This window comes from Macaca mulatta, chromosome 1 (genome assembly GCF_049350105.2).
Source record: "Macaca mulatta isolate MMU2019108-1 chromosome 1, T2T-MMU8v2.0, whole genome shotgun sequence".
Taxonomy (NCBI): Eukaryota; Metazoa; Chordata; class Mammalia; order Primates; family Cercopithecidae; genus Macaca; species Macaca mulatta.
The window spans coordinates 178,949,985-178,973,857 of NC_133406.1; the positions used below are offsets into that span (position 1 = coordinate 178,949,985).

Consider the following 23,873-nt stretch of genomic DNA (forward strand, 5'->3'; position numbering starts at 1 on the left):
TAATATATATATAACATTACCATCTTAAATATGCAATATAATATTTAATGTAAAATATATTACCATCTTCATATATAATATAATTATATATTTTATATCATATATAACATATATATAAATATGGTAATATTCATTAGGCACAACAGTGGGAGAGCTGGACACACTGGCATGTGACTACAGGCACATGTCACTGTGCCCAACTCTCCCTTTGTTTTTTTTCTTTTTTTCTTTTTTGTTTTTTTTGGAGACAGTCTTGCTCTGTCACCCGGGCAGGAGTGCAGTGGCGTGATCTTGGCTCACTGCAACCTCTGCTTTCCAGATTCAAGCGATTCTCATGCCTCAGCCTCCCAAGTAGCTGAAACTACAGGCATGTACCACCACGCCTGGCTAATTTTTGTATTTTTAGTAGAGATGGGGTTTTACCATGTTGGCCAGGCTGCCAGTCTCAAACTCCTGGCCTCATATGATCCAACCGCCTCAACCTCCCAAAGTGCTGGGATTATAGGAGTGAGCTACCACATCTGGCCCCATTGTTTCTTAAGCTCTCTAACATATAAAATATATTGCAATCTTTATATATATTGCATATATATATAAGTCCTAAAATTGAATTGAATTGAATTGAATATCAATATGTTAACTATCTTTTATATACTATATATATAGGGTTCTAAAATTGAATTGGACCAGGCGTGGTAGCTCATGCTTGTAATCCCAGCACTTTGGGAGGCCGAGGCGGGTGGTTCACTTGAGGCCAGGCGTTTGAGATCAGCCTGGCCAACATGGTGAAACCCCATTTCTACTAAAAATACAAAAATTAGTCAGGTGTGGTGGTGCGCACCTGTACTCCCAGGTACTCGGGGGGCTGAGGTAGAAGAATCGCTTGAACCTGGGAGGCAGAGGCTGCAGTGAGCCGAGATCACACCACTGCACTCCAGCCTGGGCAACAGAATGAGATTCCATCTCAAAAAAAAAAAGAAATAAAATTGAATTGAATATCAATATATTACCATCTTTATATATATTTTATATATATAAGGTCTAAAATTGCAGTTGTTTTCTTTTTCTTCAAATTCTTTCCTCCTTCGTCTCATTGAATGGCACCAGTTCTACCCAGTTTCTTAAGCAGAAACTTTTGGATTCATTACTTATTTTTTATTATTTTTTTGAGACAGAGTCTCACTCTGTTGCCCAGGCCAGAGTACAATGGTGCGATCTTGGCTTACTGCAACCTCTGCCTCCTGGGTTCAAGCGATTCTCCTGACTCAGCCTCCCAAGTAGCTGGGATTACAGATGCCTGCCATCATGCCCAGCTAATTTTTGTATTTTTAGTAGAGACTGTGTTTCACTCTGTTGGCCAAACTGTTCTCGAACTCTTGACCTCAGGTGATCCACCCACCTCGGCCTCCCAAAGTGCTGGGATTACAGGCGTGTGCCACTGTGCCCGTCTTGGAGTCATTCTTGACTTCTCCTTTTCCCTTATTCCCCACATGTAGCCTGTTTGCTTCTGCCTTGTTAGTATTTCCCAATTTTGTTCACTTCTTTCTCCCACTGTTACTGCCCATTAGATTTCAGCGTTAGTTTTTGCATTGCCTTCTAAATTATTTTTCTGCTTCTAGTTTGGTGCCCTATTCCATTGTAGATGGGGTGCTACTGCCTTCAGCATAAAGTTTGACATCCTTATAACGTTAGACACATAAACGGGATCTCTGGGCCACTTACTACTTTTTCTAACTCATACAAATATGCAATAAACACACAGGCACACACACACACGAAAGAGGATTATGAGCAGGGATCTTACATGATGAAATTTGACTTCAAATTGATAGTTCTGCCTGTCTCTTTTGCCTGTGACACTCTTTCCTCAGAAGCATGGCATGGCCATCTCACTCACTTCCCTCAGGTCTCTGCTCAAATATCACCTTCTCAATGAGGTCTACTCTTACCACGCCATTTAAATGGCTCCTGGCATTCTACACAGCCTGCTCTACTTGTTTTTTTCCGTAACATTTTTGACTTTCTAACATATGATTTACTTTTTAAATATATTTGTGTTTATTGCTTATTATCACTAGCCTGTGAGCTCCACGGGAATAGGGATTTTTGTTGTTTTTATTCGTTAATACATTTCAGTAGCCTAGAATAGTGCCTGACATACAGTAGGCATCCAAAAAACATTAATTGAGTGAGTGAATGAACCAATTAACAAATAAGTAGTAGCTAATAATTTTGTTTTCTAAAATGTCCACATTGGAAATATATGAATATGACACTCAGATTTTAATTTTTTGCAGAAATGGCTATTCATACAAAGTGGCAGTCGCATTGTCTCTTTTTCTTGGATGGTTGGGAGCAGATCGATTTTACCTGGGATACCCTGCCTTGGGTGCGTATGTTTCATTAAAAAAAAAATCCTTATGAAACCTACATTTTAGTGAATTGTATGTGTTCTTATAGATTAAATCTCTGTGTATTTATTATAAGTTCTGTATAATTGGAGTTGAGTAGTTAACATTCTTCTGTGAGTATAGAGCTATCAATTAGCCCAACAGTTCAGCTTAGGTAAGAAATACTCTTTTCCTGTTTTCACCTTTATGAAAACACACAGAAGATAGTGTAGGCATTTACTTAAGATAGTAGACTGGAACTGTCACTGCTAGTGCTAGGCACACACTGGATGTTTAGTAAATGTTTTATGAACAAATTTACATCCTCTACCACTCCAAAAAATATTTCCTTCTGCCCAAATCTCTTTCATCACTGCCCTGGGATTAGAAACTATGCACTTGGGCCGGGCGCGGTGGCTCACGCCTATAATCCCAGCACTTTGGGAGGCCGAGACGGGTGGATCACGAGGTCAGGAGATCGAGACCATCCTGGCTAACACGGTGAAACCCCGTCTCCACTAAAAATACAAAAAATTAGCTGGGCGTGTTGGCAGGCGCCTGTAGTCCCAGCTACTCGGGAGGCTGAGGCAGGAGAATTGCTTGAACCTGGGAGGCGGAGGTTGCAGTGAGCCGAGATCACACCACTGCACTCCAGCCTGGGTGACAGAGCAAGACTCTGTCTCAAAAAAAAAAAAAAAAACAACTATGCACTTCTTTCAGAACAAGTTGGGGTTGGAACTTTGGTGACCAGCTTGAGCTGGAGTGGGAGCCCTGACTTCTATCACCCTTAGCCCCGCTCTCTATATCTTCCTTCTTGCTGTAATCACATTTACCGTAGTTACTAATGCTTATGAAAACTATTTACATTTTACGATAGCTTTTGTTTAAACAGTACTTTCACATGCCTGCCCTTATTGAAGCCTTACAACCCTCTGAGTTTATCATCCTCTTTAAATCCTCTTTAACAGGTAGGGAAACTGTCACCAGAGAGGTTAAGGGATTTACTGAGTCTAGAGGCTTTCCTTTATTCTGTGACATATTTGTTGTTATCATCTTTGTTTTATGGATAGGAAAATTGTCACAAGATTAAGAGATTTACCCAAGGACACTCAGCTAGTGACCTCAATTTGAACCCAAATTTTCTGGCTCCAGAGATCATGCTTTATTTACTGTAGTAGTCTGCTTCTATATTAGCCCTTCACTGAGCAAATTTAAAGTTTTTGAATGCTCTGCCTTTTAGCTAGCAAAGCTAACCTTATTTCTTCCATGTTGCTACCCACAAAAGATCAAAGAGAAGTCTTCACTGTGGGGTTGATGGTAGGTATATTTCTGATAGCTGTACTAAAACTCAGTGTTATAAGTTCCTAAGTAAAAGTCATAAAGTACTATATATACTTGTTTATTTAATTAAACATTCAACATTTAAATAACTAAATGATATGGAAATAATGATGAAGGTCACAGTGTATATTGGTTAAAAATAAAATAAACATGTTAGTAGGCCAATTTATGGTACAGCACCATAACAGAACCATAACAAAGTTCTGTGAGAGTAAGGAAAAGGGACTGACGCAGTTGACTGAAGGAAGTTCTTAGATGTGGTGACATTTGAGCTAGGTTTTGAAGGATGAAAAGATTACAGAGGTTGAAGGCATGGCAGGGAACAGCATGTGTAAAGTGTATAGGTGTACACTGAGAGATGAGGGGATAATTTAGCTGATCGTGTAGGAAGAACATTGCAGGAGGTGACACTGCCTACAGAGGTAGTCTATGGTCCGATTATAAAATGCTTTGAGTACCTTGCTGTGGAGTTGGGTCCTTTAGATATCAGAAGTTATCCTTTTAGGTATCAGAAGCAATAAAATATTTTTTCTTTTTCTTTTTTTTTGTGACAGGGTCTCACTCTGTTGCCCAGGCTGGAGTGCAGTGGTGCGATCTTGGCTCACTGCAACCTTAGCCTCCTGGGCTCAAGGTATGCTCCGTCCTCAGCTCTGCCCGAGCAGCTGGGACTACAGGCATGTACCACCACGCCTGACTTAATTTTGTATTTTTTTGTAGAGATGGGATTTCGCCATGTTGCACAGGCTGCTCTTGAACTCGTGGGCTCAAGCTGTCGTCCTACCTCAGCCTCCCAAAGTGCTGGGATTACAGGGAAGAGCCACAGTGCCTGGCCAATTTAAAATTTATAAATATTTTAAATAAATTTTAATTTCTATTAAGAATCCAAGGTTAAGAAATTTAGGCATTTTTATTTTAAATGATCACTGCCTTAAAAAAAATTCTTAACTACGTAATACAATGTTGACTGCAATGAAAGTAGTTATAGACAAAATCTAAAATTCAGTTTTTTGCCGGGTACAGTGGTGTGTGCCCATAGACTCAGCTACTCAACAGGCTGAGGTGGGGGGATTGCTTGAGGCCAGGAGTTTGAGGCCAGCAGAGACAACATGGTGACATAGTGAGATCCCATTTCTACAAAAAAGAAAAAAATAAATAAAAAATCCCATTTTAAAACTAAACTTACTTAATCTTTCTTCATGGTTATGAAAAGCAGTAGTCCTACTTAAATATAGCTTTTTTTTTTTTTTCCTTCATAGTGCTAATTATAAATCTGTTAGCCTCAGGGATTTGTTTATTCATTCACTTCAGTCTTCCTCTGGAATGTACATTCTGTTTTTTTTTTTTTTTTTTTTTTTGAGCGGAGTTTTGCTCTTGTTGCCCAGGCTAGAGTGCAATGGTGCGATCTCAGCTCACCGCAACCTCCACTTCCTGGGTTCAAATGATTCTCCTGCCTCAGCCTCCCGAGTAGCTGGGATTACAGGCATGCGCCCAGCTAATTTTGTATTTTTAGTAGAGACAGGGTTTCTCCATGTTGGTCAGGCTGGTCTCAAACTCCCAACCTCAGGTGATCTGCCTGCCTTGGCCTCCCAAAGTGTTGGGATTACAGGCGTAAGCCAGTGCCTGGCCTCGAATATACATTCTTAAAGGCAGAAGCCTCATCTGTCTTATGCAAGTTGGTGTCCTAAACAGAACTTGACAGACGGTAAGACTCTGATAAATATTTGTCATATGAATATCAAAAAAGCTAGAAACAGGCTAAATGTTCACTAGGGAGGAACTGTCTCAAAAAATTAAGGTACAGTGTATAACAGAGCAGAATATTATGCACCATTTAAAACAATGACATAGAAATATGTTTATTGGCAAAGTAATGTAATAACACCCATAACAGAGTAAGGAATTTAAGAAAATCTAGATATTTTGCTACAGAACCCCTTCTTAAGGATGCTTCACAAAAATGAACATGAGAGGTTTCTGCTAAGATAAAATATTAGATAAGGGAAGAATATCTTTGTTTGGAACTGGTAAATATTACCTACACCTGGAGTAATACATTTAAGGAAATTAGAGAACAGATCAGAGACGATATTTAAAAGTTTAAGGAACTAACAAATTTATAGTGACAGAAAGCAGATAAGTGCTTGCTGGGGAAAGACTGGGGCAAGGAGAGACAAGAAATAGAAATTACAAAGGGGCGTGAGGAAACTATAGGGGTGACAGATATGTTCTTTTTTTTATTATAGTGATTGTTTCACAGGTGTTTACAAGTGTCAGATTTATCAAATAGTACATTTAAATATGTACATTGTATGTCATTGTATGTCATTGATGTCATTGTATGTCATTTTAATGTATGTCATTTATAGCTTAATAAAGCTGTTTTAAAAAATCAAGAGGCAATCCCAGCACTTTGGGAGGCTGAGACGGGCGGATCACAAGGTCAGCAGATCGAGACCATCCTGGCTAACACGGTGAAACCCCGTCTCTACTAAAAAATACAAAAAACTAGCCGGGCGAGGTGGCGGGCGCCTGTGGTCCCAGCTACTCCGGAGGCTGAGGCAGGAGAATGGCGTAAACCCGGGAGGCGGAGCTTGCAGTGAGCTGAGATCCGGCCACTGCACTCCAGCCTGGGCGACAGAGCCAGACTCAGTCTCAAAAAAAAAAAAAAAAAAAAAAAAATCAAGAGGCTGGGTGTGGTGACTCACACCTGTAATTTCAACATTTTGGGAGGCCAAGGCAGGAGGATCACTTGAGGCCAGGAGTTCAAGACCAACTTGGGCAACACAGTGAGACCCTTGGAAATAGAAACTGCAAAGGAAAGAAGGAAGGGAAGGAGGAAAAAAGGAGAAAGGAAAAGAAGGAAAGAAAGAAAGAAAAGAAAGAAACTCCTGGAGTAACACATTTAAACTTACCAGTTCAGTGTTAAAAAAAAACTTGAAGGTTTAATCATTACAGTGACTTACAGCATATCTTACTCCAAACGTGTGATGTTAACTATGGTCTATCTATTTCTACAAATTTAAGGCAAAGGATGATTTTAGTAATGAAGTTCCCAATAATGCCACCTTAACCTCGTTTTACGTTTTCAAATATAAAAATACTTTATGAACACAGATAGGAAGGGCAATAAGAATTAAGCGAGGTAAGATACATTTGATAAATGTTAGCCCAGCAACAACTTTTGTTGTCACTATTTCTGCTACTACAGTTATTATAATTCAAAACCTTCATTCATCCCTGAGAGGTATGAGAAAAAAAATAAAAATAAAAAAAAGAAATTTAGGCCAGATGTGATGACTTGTAATCCAAGCATTTTGGGAGGCCAAGGCAGGAGGATCACTTTATCCCAGGAGTTCAAGACTAGCCTGGGCAACATAGTGAGACCCTGTCCCTACAAAAAATTTTAAAAAGTAGCCGAGCATAGTGGGTTACGGGGCAGGGATAGGGTGGCATGCGGCTTCAGACAGGCAGGTTAGGGAAGACTTCTCTAAAGAAGTGGCCTAAAAGGAAGAACAATCTTGAAAATGGCACAATAAAAGCCAAAGCCCTGATGTGATTACCTATTCTTCATGGATTAGCAGTTAAAGATATAACTTTAGAGGGACCATACTTAATATTCTCTCTCTTTTTTTTTTTTTTTTTTTTTTGAGACGAGGTCTCCCTTTGTTGCCCAGGCTGGAGTCCGGTGGTGCAGTCTCGGCTCACTGCATCCTCTGTCTCCCAGGTTCAAGTGATTCTCCTGCCTCAGCCGCCTGGGTGGCTGGGATCACAGACATATGCCACCATGCCTGGATAATTTTTGTATTTTTAGTAGAGACAGGGTTTCACCATGTTGGCCAGGCTGGTCTCGAACTCCTGACCTCAGGGGATCCACCTGCCTCAGCCTCCCGAAGTGCTGGGATTATAGGCATGAGCCACCGCACCTGGCCAGTGTTCTTTTTTATAAACAAATTGAAGAAAGAAAAACTATGACATTCTCAAATTTCTACTAACATGCTATGTGAAGAGGAATACATTTCGGAAATATAAAATACACTGAGTGGATAAAATCTCAGCAGACAATTTTCTTTGGGTTACTATAGTACCATGCAACTAATGAAAAAACGAAGGGAGTTATTATTAAGGTAATGGATGGAATGATGGGAGTGTTTGGGAAGCAGAAATATGAGAATATTTGTCAATTTATGCAACAAATATTGAGCATTTACTATGTGCCAGGCAATGTCGTTGGCACTAAGGACACAGGAGTAAAGAAAACAGATAAAAGGCCCTGCCCTAATGGGGCTTCTATGCGACAGATAAAATGTTAGGTAAGTAAGTGTTTTGAGGAAAATGAAAAGCAAAATTTTTAGTTATTTCTGTATTTTAATAGTTATTAACTTATTGCCACCATGTTATTTCTGTACTTACAACATTATTCTGCTATATGTGGGGGAAAAAGTCATCTAATGTCCCAACATAGTTCAATCTTATTTGTGTATTCTCAGGTTGTGGGAGGTGATCTCATCCTCACAGGATTTTTAGCTGGCATCTATTTGTAGTTGATATATGGAACTACATTTTCACAAAGAGTCTTGTCTTACACCATTTTTATATCTCATATGAGATGTCTTGTAAGAAACTCAAGTTTAAATTCATAAGAGATTAATCATCCCACCCCCAGGCCACCGCAATCCGCCTCTTACAATTGTTTTTGGGTTATATTGTTGTAGATGTCTCATATTAGATACTCTGTTATCATCTATTTTAGCATCTGAGCTCTTGGGTTGGGACCAAGGACAAAGCCATATATAGTGATCAGCACAGAGTTGTTGATTTTGACTATAGAGCTAATAAACAGGAGATCCTTAGGAAAAGAAATATGTAAGATAAATTAAAGGTAATTGGATTGCTAATAAAATTTTGCAATTTTACAACAAGAGCAGTGTTTTTTCCTGATTTTTTTTTTTTTTTTGGCATGACAATTTATATATTTTAACTCTCCAAATGTATAGTGAATTTTGGGTCACATAATGTATGAAGTCTAAATAAGTAATTAAGGATTTTAGGACTAAAAGATGTTTTGTAACTGGTGTATTGAGATTTAAAGATTATTTCCTTAGGCCTTTTCTCTTAGAAATTTTGTTAGATTATATTGAGGTTTTTTTTTCAGTTACTAATGTTTATTTGTTAAGGGAACTAACACATTATTTTTTGGCATTTCTATGTAGAGGGTTCCTTTAAACTCTTCTCATTTTCAGATGAAGATTTGATTTTTTAAAGTGTTACTTTTATGTTCTTGATATAAAGAGCATTATATATATATATGTAAAATAATGGTGTATTGGAAAATGGAACAGTTCGTTAATATTTAGAAGACTTTCCAGATTATAAATGACTTTACCTTCTTTTCTAGGTTTGTTAAAGTTTTGCACTGTAGGATTTTGTGGAATTGGGAGCCTAATTGATTTCATTCTTATTTCAATGCAGGTAAGTTTCTCAATCTAGAATATAAACTACTTTTACATTCAAAATTGAGTTCTGTGATCTCCTGTTATACTTAAAATGATTAGTATACAAGGAAACAGATATGAATGGTTGTTTTCATTTGTCTTCATGTACTAGTGCTCTACCAGTTAGTAGTTCTCAAAGACATAAGAAGTTCATTAAAAAATTCCATGCTCAAATATGATTTGTAAATGTGAGTTCAACTGAGTTAAAGAAGTTTCTTTACTGAATAACTTCTCAAAAGCTTTTTAATATATGTTGTCTCCAAGAGGGATTGTGGTTGTTTTTCAGACCATTTCTTTTCCTCATAGTTACTGTCACCTTGTCAATTACCATAAAAGCATTGATAGGATTCTGTTATACATATGGACATTGTGGAGGCAGAGACAAGATTTTCTTTTGCACTGGACAGGCCTTCTATACTAGTATTGTGTTGTTTGCAAATTACAGAAACTGAAATCCAGCTAGCTTAAGCTAAAAAGGAAAAAAAAAGGCGGGGGGCGTTCTTTAGAAAATCTGAGAATGTAGACCAGATATGTATAAACAAATGATACACATGTTTGGGGCTCTCCTGATAACTTATCTTGCTTTTCTCCTTAGCCTCATTTTCTCCTGCTGCAGTGAGGCTGGGGGCAGGCATAGTTTGTGAAATGCTGTCCGTAACATTTGAAAGTGCCACCAGATGTTTTCTGTTAAATTATGTAGAACTGATTGTGGTTAACTCATGAGGATTCTTAGAGAAAGAGATGAATTTTTCACAACAAATGTTGACAAACAGCATTTCAACAAGCATTTATGGAGCACCTAACATCTTCAGCAAGTGTGTCAGTGTGCATTTAGAGCATCATCTGTTTTGCTCTGCTTTCTCATATAGTATTTCCACTCTTCAATTCTGTCTGCTTGATGTTATCATTATGCTTTAAAAGAAAGTCACAATCTAGGAGATTGGGATACCATACTGTGAGGAGGAGGCAGCATATGGACCAATAAGATACCAGAATTAAACAAGGAAAATATTTGGTTTTAAAGTTGGAATTTTCCTGTCTGTACTCGTAAACATATGCCTAACCAAATATCCTGCCTTTTCTGACTGTGGGACAGGCATGCAGGCATGAAGAGGCTAAGGTACTTGTGCACATATGCTTAGAAATGAGTTTCTCACTTTCAGTGAGGATCCAAGGAATTTAATGTATTATTGGGATTCTTTGAGTTAAGATACCCACAATTCAAAGTGTCTTTGAAACTAAACCATTTAGTTAATATTTTCATGCTGGGTTCTTTCTTTGGTGATATTATTGCATTGTAGCTTTAGTTATATCAAATTATAGAACTATAGAACTAATTTGATTCAGCCACTGCTTTCTGATTCATTTATACCTGAACTTTTTACAATAAAAACTTTTTTTTTTTTTTCTTTGAGACAGGGTCTCACTCTGTCGCATAGGCTGGAGTGCAGTGGTGTGATCTGAGATCACTGGCAACCTCTGTCTTTGCCTCCTGGGCTTAAGCCATCCTCCCACCTCAGCCTCCCAAGTAGCTGAGACTACAGGTGTGCACCACCATACCCGGCTAATTTTTGTATATTCTGAAGAGATGAGGTTTTGCCATGCTGCCCAGGCTGGTCTCCTGAGCTCAAGCAATCTGCCCACCTCAGCCTTCCAAAGGGCTATTATTACAGGCATGAGCAACTGCACCTGGCCTCTAGTTATTTAACTTAAAGATCATCTGGGATTAGGAGTTTATCACATTAAGAAATAGAGTGTGTAAACATCTGCAGTAAATTTCCCTAAATAAGACATTTTCACAGGTATGGTCAGTTTAGACTGCTTTCAAATTGAGGGAGATTATAATAAATCCATTTCAAGCATAGCCAAATAAGATGGGTAGCCTTATTCTTCATGTCATTTAACATATTTCACATTTGATGTTGACATCATCAGTTTTAGAGGAGCATTCCTGGGCTCGAGTGATCCTGTCATCTCAGCCTCCCAAAGTGTTGGGATTACAGGCATGAGCCATTGCGCATGGCCCTGGCTCATTTTTTTGTTTATTTTTCTTTCCTTCCCCATTCTCTCCATGACTCACTCACTCTCTCTTTCTCTCTTTCTCTCTTTCTTTCTTTTTCTTTCTTTCTTTCTTTCCTCTCTCTCTCTCTTTCCTCTCTCTCTCTCTCTTTCTTGCCTTTCTTGTCTTTCTATCTTTCTTTCTTTTTTGCCATTAAATATTATTTCCCAATGAGTAGCAATGTGTTTCTGTTGGACTGTGATCCCATAAATGTATCGGGCATGGATTCAAGACCTATAAAAAATACCATACTTTGTTTCACAGTGTTTATAACAAAAATCGAAGAGTCTAGTTATAGTTTGTCTTTGAACAGAAACAATACAAAGTGTAATGCCCATATTGTTAAAGTAAGCTTTACATGTCGCTGTATTTACTGAAAATACTTTTATGAGTTTGTCTATTTGTTATTAAACTTTGGAAGTTCTACTTTTTGTTCCTAAAAATATACAGATAATATGAATGATGATGCATGGCATGAAATAATACATAGAATACAGTCAAGAAAATCTAAATCAATGATACATGTATAGCATACCATCCTTCAGCTGTGGGTAACTATTGTTTATAACTACTACATATATAGTTATTCATAAGGTAGTTTTGAAGATTTAAAGACACTCATTCTTTTATGCCATATAGATATATACATATATATATATATATATATATATATTTTTTTTTTTTTTTTTTTTTGAGATGGTGTCTTCATCGCCCAGGCTGGAGTGCAATGGCTCGATCTTGGCTCACTGCAACCTCTGCCTCCCAGGTTCAAGCAATTCTCCTGCCTCAGCCTCCCAAGTAGCTGGGATTACAGGCACACACCACTACGCCCGGGTAATTTTATATTTTTAGTAGAGATGGGGTTTCTCCGTTGGTCAGGCTGGTCTCGAACTCCTGACCTCAGGTGATCCACCCACCTTGGCCTCCCAAAGTGCTGGGATTACAAGTGTGAGCCACTGCCCCCAGCCTCCTTATATTTTTATACATGTCATGAAAGATAGATTAGACAATACAAGGTTTTTATCAGAAAAATGAGAATGTTTTTTGATTGTATTTAAACCTCTTTCCTCATTCATGCAATCTGGGCTTTTTTTTTTTTTTTTTTTTTTTTTTTTTTTTTTTTTGAGATGGAGTTTTGCTCTTGTCGTCCAGGATGGAGTACAGTGGTGCGATCTCGGCCCACTGCAACCTCTGCCTCCCAGGTTCAAGCGATTCTCCTGCCTCGGTCTCCCAAGTAGCTGGGATTACAGGCACATACCACTATGCCCAGCTAATTTTGTATTTTTAGTAGAGATAGGGTTTCACCATGTTGGTCAGGCTGGTCTCGAACTCCTGACCTCATGTGATCTGCCTGCCTTGGCCTCCCAAAGTGCTGGGATTACAAGTGTGAGCCATCATGCCTGACCTGGGCATTTTTAATTATACCAAAACCACTGATGTATATTCTGCAAAACAAAAGGAAAAGAAAGTCTCCTATGTTAAGTGGAGACAAACAGCCACAAATCAGAAAGATGAGGATGTGTGGAGGTAAAATGGAAATAAGTGTTATAATGTAGAAAGTTATTGGAAGTATGCTGGGTTCTTTCTTTGTCACAGTTTTTTAAAGATTCTGTTCATCATGGAAGAAATTGCTTTTCATTCCTATTAATATAACAGAGTGGATTTCCTTAAAGGACTAGTAACCATGTAAGCAGCAGAAATTCAAAAAAGTAGCATAATGTCTGAAACAGTTATGAATTTTATAAATACATTTAACAGACTGGTAAAGTATGTTTCATGAATTTGATATTTATTATATGCCACTCTAATACTATATGTACTGCTTTGTTTTAGTTTTTAACTTTTAAACAATGGATTTGACTTTTCACTCATAATTTTTTTGAGGAAAAATGACTTTTATTAATCTCCTATAGTACCAGTAGTATGTTAAACAGAGTATGCCCTCAAAAATTTTTGCTGATTTGGAACTGTATGCAGTATGCCTTATACAAATTGTGGCTTTGTGCCGAGTACAAGCAAGATGAGATGCTGAAAATGGTAGTTTTTTAAAAAGTCATTGTTTTCCTGTAGGACCTGTTTTAGTTCATTTGGGGCTATAACAAAACACTTTAGACTGTATTATTTCTTTCTTTTTTTTTTTTTTTTTTGAGACTGAGTCTTGCCCTATTGCCCAGGCTGGAGTACAGTGGTACAATCGTGGCGCAATCTTGGCTCACTGCAATCTCTGCCTCCCAGGCTCAAGCGATTCTCATGCCTCAGCCTCCTGAGTAGCTGGGATTACAGGTGCTTACCACCACACCTGGCTAATTTTTGTATTTTTAGTAGAGACGGGGTTTCATCATGTTGGCCAGACTGGTCTTGAACTCCTGACCTCAAATGATCCACCCACCTTGGCCTCCCAAACTGCTGGGATTACAAGCATTAGCCACTGTGTGTGGCCTAGACTAGATTATTTCTAAATAATGGAAAATTATTTCTTATAGTTCTGGAGGCTGGGAAGTCCAGTATCAGGGCACCATCAGGTTCAGTGTCTGGTAAGGGCTGTCTGCTTCATGGATGGTGCCTTCTATATGTGCCCACATGGTGTAAAGGATAAGGTCATTAATCCCATTAATGGATGGTGGAGCCCTAATGACTTAATAACTTTCCAAAGGCCCTGCCTCTTAGTATGAACACATAGGGGGTTAGACTTCAACATAGGAATTTTATAGGGACACAAATATTCACAACATAATAGGGCTAAATTCCTAAATTTCACAGTGTCACTTGAGAGGTAATGAATAAAAATGAGAGTTGATGTGATAAACTATAAATTATGCCGTCATTGGAAATCGTTTTAGTGAGCACCAACTTAGGTATAATAACATGGGGTCCTTGCCCTAGAGGAACCTATGATCTTTTCCAAGAATAGTCTGATAATAGATTCCATTTATTTTTGGAAACAAAATATTTCCAGATAAATGCCTATAATCTCAGGACTTTGGGAGGCCTATGTGGGAGGATCAGTGGAGCCCAGGAGTTTCAGACCAGCCTGGGCAACACAGTGAGACTCCTTATCTACAAAAATTTTTTTAAAAATTTGCCAGGTGCGGTGGTGCATGCCTGTAGTTCCAGCTACTCAGGAGGCTGAGGTTGGAGGATCACTGGAGCCTGAGAGATCGATCAAGGTTGCAGAGTGAACTGTGATTGTAGTTCTACACTCTAGCCTAAGCAACAGAGTGCTTTTGCCTAAGCAAAAAAAAATAATAATAATAATAATAATAATAATAATAAAATATTTCCTTGGGGACTGTAGGCCTAATAAACACTTTCCTTAATTTTTATCTTTTTAAAAATCTTTGTATTTTACAAACATTTTTAAAAGCCTAAGCTTTTCAGTTTAGACCAAAATATGGCCAAGGCTATGGAATCACCTCTGTGTGAGCCAGTTTGTTTGGTCAAAGACATAGCCTATCCCTTTTTGATCAAAAGAAGGACTAATAGCATAATTGCCATAGTCTACTACCAATGCTGGAAAAGGTGGTATACTTGATAGTTTGCTAGATGTAGGACAATAATACATAAAAACAGAGGACTTTTTTTTTTTTTTTTTGAGATGGAGTCTCACTCTGTTGCCCAGGCTGGAGTGCGGTGGCACGATCTCAGCTCACTGCAACCTCTGCCTCTCGGGTTCAAGCAATTCTATTGCCTCAGCCTCCCGAGTAGCTGGGATTACAGGCATGCGCGACCGTGCCCGGCTAATTTTTAGTAGAGACGGGGTTTCACCATGTTAGCCAGGCTGGTCTCAAACTCCTGACCTCAGGTGATCCGCCTGGCTTGGCCTCCCACGGTGATGGGATTACAGGTGTGAGCCACTGCACCCAGCCACAGAGGAGTGTGTGTTTGTTTTTTTTTTTTGGGCGGAGGGGTAGGGAGACAGAGTCTCGCTCTGTTGCCCAGGCTGGAGTGCAGTGGCACGATCTTGGCTCACTGCAACCTCCGCCTCCTGGGTTCAAGTGATTCTCCTGCCTCAGCCTCCTGAGTAGCTGGGACTACAGGCATGCGCCACTGTGCCCAGTTAATTTTTGTATTTTTAGTAAAGACGGGATTTCACCATGTTGGCCAGGATGGTCTCGATCTCTTGCCTCGTTACCCGCCTGCCTCGGCCTCCCAAAGTGCTCAGATTACAGGCGTGAGCCACTGTGCCTGGCCACAGAGGACATTTTATAGATACCAAATCCTTCAAATAGCTCCCTGTGTCATTATTTAACCCTGGTGTGATTTATTGGGAAAATAAATTGAAAAACCGAAGTGACTGATAATTTTCGTAACTTTTACTCTATCATGTGACCTTAATTAAGTAGATTTCACTTAGTTCACTTACCCTGTGGGTAGATTTTTTTTTAGTGCCTTTAAGAGGATTTTCAAAACAAAGAATATCTTTTTTTTTTTTTTGAGACGGAGTCTCACTCTGTAGCCCAGGCTGGAGTGCAGTGGCCGGATCTCAGCTCACTGCAAGCTCCGCCTCCCGGGTTCACGCCATTCTCCGGCCTCAGCCTCCCAGGTAGCTGGGACTACAGGCGCCTGCCACCTCGCCCGGCTAGTTTTTTGTATTTCTTAGTAGAGACGGGGTTTCACCGTGTTAGCCAGGATGGTCTCGATCTCCTGACCTCGTGATCCACCCGTCTCGGCCTCCCAAAGTGCTGGGATTACAGGCTTGAGCCACCGCGCCCGGCCACAAAGAATATCTTAAACTGGTTCTGAGACAAATCCCAAAGCTGTGTTTTCCTCAGGATGTAAATGTTGACTCTTATTCATGTCTTAAAGAATAGTGTTTATATTGGTCATTTATGATTAATATTAAGAATTATTTAAATCAAATGAAGTCAGGTGTTCTGAATGCATAAATTCTGGCACTGTGTAGGAATTTTGATAATTAAAATGTGACTAATCAGATGGTTTAAATAGCATCATCTTAAAATTAATCACACACAGATGTGAAATATGGATACAAAAATGTAGTTTGACTTTTAAGAAAGTATTAGTTATTTGGGGGAGTTGGGATGGATACAGGTTGCATTATCCTTTACTTGCAGACAGCTGAATCATTTGACTTTCATCACCAGATTGGTAGGTTTGCAGGAGATGATCTGATCTTGCTGATGTTATTGTTGGCATTCTTTGTATGGAGGAACTCAGAAGTCTTTTAGATAGAGAAAGTGTAGATTGATATAAATGCTCTTTTTTTTTTCTTTCACTTAATTCATTCATTACATTTGAAATTTATAAAATATTTGAGTTACCTAAGAAGCATGACTTCACTGACAGTGCTGTTAAATGAGGGGTCATATCAATTGCTAAAGTTGAGGTGATAAAGTACTTACTGGTAACCACATTTTTTTCCCTTTATTCGTAGTAGAATGCCACCTAAGTATATATAAACAAATTACATTTTACACTAACAAAATCAAAAGTTTATAAATTGCAAACATTAATACTATAACATTAATAAGTGCAAATAAGATAATAGCTTTTTTTGTACAGTAAAATATATATAACATAAACATTGCCACTTTAATCTTTAAGTGTACAGTTCAGTGGCATTAATTATGTTCAGAATATTTTACAACTGTCACCACTATTACTAAAACTTTTTCATCACTCCAAAAATACTGTACCCCTTAAGTAATAGCTTCCTTCCCCTTCTCTTCCCACCTTCTGGTAACCTCTGTTATACTTTTTGTCTTTTTGAATTTGTCTGTTCTAAATTTTTGTTTTTACAAATAGAGACAGGATCTCACTTTGTTCCCTAGGCTGGTCTCAAACTCCTGGGCTCAATCTATCCTCCTGCCTCGGCCTCCCTAAGTGCTGGGATTACAGACATGAGACACTGTGCCCAGCCAGCTTCAGGATATTTCTTAGCAGAGAAATAAACTCATAATTTTAGGTTTCATATTCTGTTGTCTATGAACAAATGGACGTGGACATATTCACTGAGTAAAAAAATTCCCAGTATTGGGATATTTTACTTTATTTTTTTAGAGACAGGGTCTTGCTCTGTTGCCCAGGCTGGAGTGCAGTGGCATGATCATAGCTCATTGCATCCTCGAATTCCTGGGTTCAAACAATCTTCCTGCCTCAACCTCCCATCCAGTATGGGATATTTTAAAAGATATGTAATTTTATAATTAATAATACAATAATATACTCATAATGAAATATGTTAGAATTGGCACATTATATATGTGTATGTGGGTGCTTATAAAAGATATGTAATTTTATAATTAATAATACAATAATATACTCAATGAAATATGTTAGAATTGGCACATTATATATGTGTATGTGGGTGCTTACAGGTTTTATTAAAAAACGGGGTTTTTATTTATTAATAAAACAGGTTTTATTATTTATTAATTTTTTCTTTGAGATAGAGCCTCACTCTGTTGCCCAGGTTGGAGTGGAGTGGTATGATATCAGCTCACTGAAACCTCTGCCTCCTGGGTTCAAGTAATTCTCATGCCTCAGCCTCCCTAGTAGTAGCTGGGATTACAGGTGTGCACCACAATGCCCAACTAATTCTTGTGTTTTTGTTTTTTTTTTTTGTAGATACTGGGTTTTGCCATGTTGGCCAGACTGGTCTTGAACTCCTGGCCTCAAGCAGTCCTCCCGCCTTGGCCTCCCAAAGTGCTGGGATTACAGGCATGAGCCACTACACCCTGTCTTAGGTTTTATTTTATTTTATTTTTTAAATTTGGCAAAGGAATATGGATCTAAATAGTTGAGAAATCTTTATAGCTGATCTTTTTTTTTTTTTTTTTTTTTTTAAAGTAAATAAAACAGTTTCTTGTGTGACCAGATAGTTCATAGAAAAGTGTGTTGATGATACTTTGTAGTGGCTTAAGCTGAGGTCTTTGTATCTAAATCTTGTAGTCATAGAAGACATTAAAACTTTAAAAATACTGTACCGATCAGCTTATTCTATTCTTCATTATAATCAATAAGAAAAATTGAGATCCAGGAAGGAATAAATTATTTGATCCTGCAGCTAGTTATAGAAAGAGACAGCTTTCTCTTCCAAGTTTTCCTTTCAGTTTAGTGCTTTACCACACTGACTTAATTTGGTTATTTAAATAGGGTTGCGTTCTGTCATCCAGGCTGGAGTGCAGTGGTGTGATCATAGCTCACTGCAACCTTGAACTCTTGGGCTCAAGCAATCCTCCTACCTTAGCCTCTCAAGTAGCTGAGACTACAAGTGCACGCCATGGCACCTGGCTAATATTTTGTTTTCATTTTTTTTTTTGTAGAGGCAAAGTTCTTGCTTTTTTGCCCACACTGGTCTCAAACTTCTGGCTTCAAGCAGTCTTCCTGCCTTGGCCTCCCAGAGTGTGGGGATTATAGTTAATTTTTATGTAAATTCATAAAAAAGTGTCAAGCCAAATCAATTTAATCTTTAACAAGTAAGTCAATGTGCATAATAGCACCTGACATGGTGTGTGGCACATACGTGCTTTGTAAGTACTACTTGAATATTAACGTGTAGTTCACTAGAATAAGTTCCCTGTTAGCAGAGATGGTATTTTATTCACTGTGTATAATGTCTAGCATAGAACCTGGAATATCATAGGATTAAATATTTGTTGAATAGTTTTAAGATCAAATTTATTTTTAAAATGAGGAATGCTTTATGGCAGTGTCCTTCGATTTTAAAAACAAAGTCCATACTCTCCATATATTTTTAAATTGACATTTAAGTTTTCTATCATAAGTTTAAATAGTTGCAAAGGATATAACTTCTAGTCTGCAAATATTTACATATTGAAATAAAAGTGTTACATCAATTTTGAAATGTCTCCAACATAATATAAATATAGGATTTTAAATATCACCTACTTTAAAAAGATGTGCGTGAACTCTTCACTAACTATTATAATTTTTACGTTGCTTCTTTTCTTCCTTTATTTTTATTTCTTTTCTACAGAATTTTATCCTAATATAATACAGTTTTATGTTTAAAAGCTTCCTACTAGGCTGGGCACGTTGGCTCATGCCCTAATCCCAGCACTTTGGGAGGCCAAAGCAGGCAGATCAGTTGATGTTCTTAAGCATTATCCTAGTACTGGGAGTTTGAGACCAGCCTGTTCAATATAGTGAAACCCTGTCTCTACAAAAAAATACAAAAACAAAATTAGCTGGGCGTGATGGCGCACACCTGAGGTCCCAGCTACTTGGGAGGCTGAGGTGAGAGGATCGCTAGAGCCCAGGAGGGGGAGGTTGCAGTGAGTCAAGATCATGCCACTGCACTCCAGCCTGGGTGACTGAGATCCTGTATCCAAAAAAAAAAAAAAAAAAAAAAAAAGAAATCTTCCTACTAATCATCTTATTCATTAAAATTAAAATATTTAAAAATTTTCTGTGATTTTTTTTTGGATTGTCATTATAATAATGATACACAGTTGATCAAAACAGCATAAACATGTTGCAAATTATTTTTAAGCAAAAAGATGTAAAATGTTATTGGAAATGCATCTTTGGAACAGATACAGCAGAATGTATTTTTGGACCTTTGAGTAAAGGATCGTTCCCTAAATCCAATATTTTGAGTTATCCCTTTGTTTGGCACTTCAGAGGCTTTCACACCTCAGGGAAATAGTCCATCGTAAGACTCGGGGTATCCTGGATGGTAGGTATGCTTTACTGTTAACAAGTGGGAGAAATGACCACAGTGAGGAGAAGTGGGAAGGGAAACTGACAGGATGCTTCCACTGTAGCATGGTATCAGGCAGATTTGTTTTACAAAGAGTATTTAGGGAATTAAGATCTCAAGATTGATTTCCCCTCTGGGCCCACATACACCTTGGTAAATCTTTGTCCACCTTTAAGGCTACAGTTTGAAGATTGCTACCTTAGAGGATAATTTATAGAGATTACGTTAACTAGATCGTCACATATGTGATTAAGTGGACAAGATGATGGTAGTGAACGTGTATTGTTTTTCCTACCTCTTCCTTTTCCATTCCAGGTGGTTCTGGCAGGACTGTCAATGATACTACCTCATCTCCCACAGGCAGCCTGGCCTGGCCTGGCCAATCATTAAATCTATTCCCATGGATATAGTAGGTTTGTCCACAGTAGGCATAAAAACCAAGCAGATCAATAAAAGTCTTTCCCTGGAATTGGTATATAAACATTGGGGAAGAAAATTTTACTTTCTTTATTAGGAGCTGCTGAGCTGGGAATATGTGACTCTCGAGCTGTTGGCAATTAGTTAGAGTGCCACTCTGCAGAATGAAGACAAGCAGAGCTAAGCAAGGAGGCAGGGAAGCCAAGGGCCTCAGGGAGCACAGAATTCAGTCCTTGGTGCCTGCAGCTTTTCTTTTGATCCTTTGAGCTATCCCAGCATTCTTTTCAGGTACATGAGCCACTAAATTACCTGTTTTTGCTTAGGTTAGAGCTGGATTTCTGTTGCTTCTGAAATACTTTTATTAACAACTGAGAAAAGTAAACTCAAAGTGTTGTGAAATATCTTCTGTAAAATGAATAATTTTGAAATTTTGTCTCTTTTAGATTGTTGGACCTTCAGATGGAAGTAGTTACATCATAGATTACTATGGAACCAGACTGACAAGACTAAGTATTACTAATGAAACATATAGAAAAACGCAGTTATATCCATAAATATTTTTTAAAAGAAACAGTAAGTGATATATATATATATATAATATAGTAGTATATTATTCATATAAAATTATGAGAATTTTAGGACCATAGAAAATTTTAAGAGACCATATAAACCTCTCAGGTCCCCCTATGCCTGAAGCATCTTCAATCCTTTGAAAAGCATTTTAGTCCACGCTTATGGCTCCTACGGTTCCCACTTCAGACTCTTTGCAGTGCATATGGTTAAAGGACAAAGTTCACAAAAAAGTAACATCAAAGCAAAAAGGCATTTATTATATGATGGTTATGATGAAAGTATGTGCTGTAAATAGTTCAGTATAGCAGATATTTCTGCTGCCCATCCCTCTAAGGGTCAGTATAATCTTTAACTTCCTTCTTTGGTTCTCCTTCCCTGAAACTGAAAATAGATACTGATAGAGTCCAAAGCCTGAATTCCCTGTAAGTCCTTCTTCTAACCTGAAGTTTGGCTCTGCCCATAAGAATTATTAATTGGCCTCAGCTTTATCTTTTTTTTTTTGGAGACTGAGTCTTGCTCTGCCGCCCAGGCTGGAGTGCAGTGGCTCAATCTCGGCTCACTGCAACGTCTGCCTCCCAGGTTCAAGCAATTCTCATGCCTCAGCCTCCCCAGTAGCTGGGACTATAGGCACACACCACCATGGCCGGGTAACTTGTATTTTTAGTAGATATAGGGTTTCGCCATTTTAGTCAGGCTAGTCTCGAACTCTTCAGGTAATCCACCTGCCTCGGCCTCCCAAAGTGCTGGGATTATAGGCTTGAGCCACTGTGCCTGGCTGGCCTCAGCTTTAAATAAGTGATAAATCTGCTGAAGTCAGAGATACCATCCTTTTTCCTGGTTCAACTCTGGTTTTCTAGAACTCTGCTACTACAAGGTTTTTAAAATCTCAATTACCATACATTAGTCTATTCTAACAATCTTCCAATAGTGCAAATTTTTCTCAGGATTTTGGTAGAATATCAGGAAAACCATTTCCTGGTATAATTATTCTCTGTAATAGAGAAATCCTATATATCATGTAAGGTGAAGGGTAGCTTTTATGTAATAGTTCACTTTGAACTGTCTAGCAGCTGTCTAGCAGCTTTCATAGACACAGACAGGCAGAGAGAAATACAGGGCAGATATCTTAACCATTATCCTAGTTCTAGGGTTTTCAGTCAACTCTGTCTCAAAGACTGCTTCTAGAGGCCAGCAAGAGAATAGACATTTGTTTTCTGTCTTGTAGAACAGAAACAGGATATGAAGTATACTTTTGCCCTTTAGGTGGATTTTTTTCTTTTCTAACAGTAAAATTATGGATATGCCTTGTAGTTATTGTCATGGGATTGAACAGTGACACACCCTCAAGATGTAAGGAATTTATTCAACTGATTGTCCAAAAGGTTTTCGAAATCTTATAAACTATAAGTCTTTGAACCTTAAAATTAAAATAAAGCTTAGAGATCCATCTACATCTTCTTAACTAGGAAAAAAAATCGAGAGCTAAGGAAATTGAGACTAAGACACACAACTGATTAGTCAAAAGTGAAACTAGAATCTAGGTCTTCCATACATTCTGTTACATGGTTGTTCTCTTTCTCCCATCCTACCCCAGCTCCAGTCAACTGTATCATTTTGTATTAGGCATTTTTGTTTTGGAAATTGTTTCTCCTGTCTTATGAGAAGGATTGTGTAGTTTCATGTAACTTTTATTATTCATACTGTAAATTGTGTCTCTTTCAAAAGTAGATTGTTTCTAAACCATAGTGTGTAAAAATTAAGCAAATGTAATTTTAAGAGGAATCTCATTATTTGTAGCCTATTATGTAAACATTTAGGTGGGATTCCAGAGTCAGATTTGAAACTTAAAACCTGAAGGGCCCATTAGGAAGGCCAATATCTGCATTATCACTCATGTAATCTCTGCATTATACAGAAGTGCTCCAAGAGTGAGAAAAAAATATATTGAGCAAATGAAATGTTAAAATGTACATCTGCAATAACCTCATTCGACTATTAAAAAATATTGTGTTTTAACTATTTCTTTTTTCTGTTTTAGGATTTGAGCGTCCTTGATTTTAATAGAGAACTTCTAGTGTCTGGATTTAAATATTTCTCTTTTTCATTCATATACCATTTTATGAGTTCTGTATAATTTTTTGTGGTTTTTGTTTTGTTGATTTAGTTAAAAGTATATTATTGTGAGATTTATTTAATAGGACTTCCTTTGAGAGCTGTATAATAGTGTTTCTCAGGCTTCTGTCTCTGTGAGAGATAGCTTATTACTCTGATACTCTTTAATCTTTTACAAAGGCAAGTTGCCACTTGTCATTTTGTTTCTGAAAAATAAAAGTATAACTTATTCACATTTTTAGTGCTTTGTTATTGAGAAAATCTTCTTAAATGTTGAATGTAGCTGTCTTACCCATTTTGATCCTTCAAAGCAGTTAATCTGTGGTGTGAACAAATACCATTTATATTGCCTGGGGCTTCAGTCCTGTGTATGACACCCACCTGTTTTTCTGCAGCTTTCAGATCTGTCTTTGCCTTGGTATCCAGGGAGCTAAAGATCATTAGGGAGTCTGTGAAACCTTGAGGCAACATATACACTTCTGGCATTGATTCAGGCCTCTGAAGTGTGAACTCTTTCCTTTTTTGCTTTGGGAGTGCTACACTAGCTTTTGGAAGACCAGATGCTGACTCATCGAGCTCACTGCAGTTATAGTTGAAGCCGGATGGACAAGGTGGGAGCACCAAACAACAGATGATTAATGTCTTCCATCTGTGAGCAGCAGCGGGCAGATGCCAGCACAGGTGCCTTAAGTGATGTACCAGTGTCTGAAAAAAGCAGCACCTGTATGTTAGCACTGGTTTTTCTTACCATGCTTAGAGGGGTTTTAAGAAGATGGAAATACATGAAATGTTACGTCCCAGAA

General features: G+C 38.1%; 1 protein-coding gene across 2 annotated transcripts in view; it reads left to right on the plus strand.

Annotated features, from left to right (window-relative positions):
- The window catches only part of TM2D1 (TM2 domain containing 1), a 40,351-nt gene extending 17,046 nt beyond the window's left edge, over nucleotides 1–23,305 (plus strand). The window contains exons 4-7 of one of the 2 annotated variants that reach the window (XM_015140978.3): nucleotides 2,298–2,389; nucleotides 9,127–9,200; nucleotides 20,829–20,958; nucleotides 22,997–23,305. In XM_015140978.3, coding sequence (XP_014996464.2) covers nucleotides 2,298–2,389; nucleotides 9,127–9,200; nucleotides 20,829–20,939 — 277 coding nt within the window. In that variant the 3' untranslated portion in view covers nucleotides 20,940–20,958; nucleotides 22,997–23,305. Of the gene's footprint in view, nucleotides 1–2,297; nucleotides 2,390–9,126; nucleotides 9,201–17,870; nucleotides 17,985–20,828; nucleotides 20,959–22,996 lie in introns of those variants that run through there. The other variant, XM_077955157.1, reaches the window with a different exon arrangement.
- The last annotated feature ends 568 nt before the right edge of the window (nucleotides 23,306–23,873 follow it).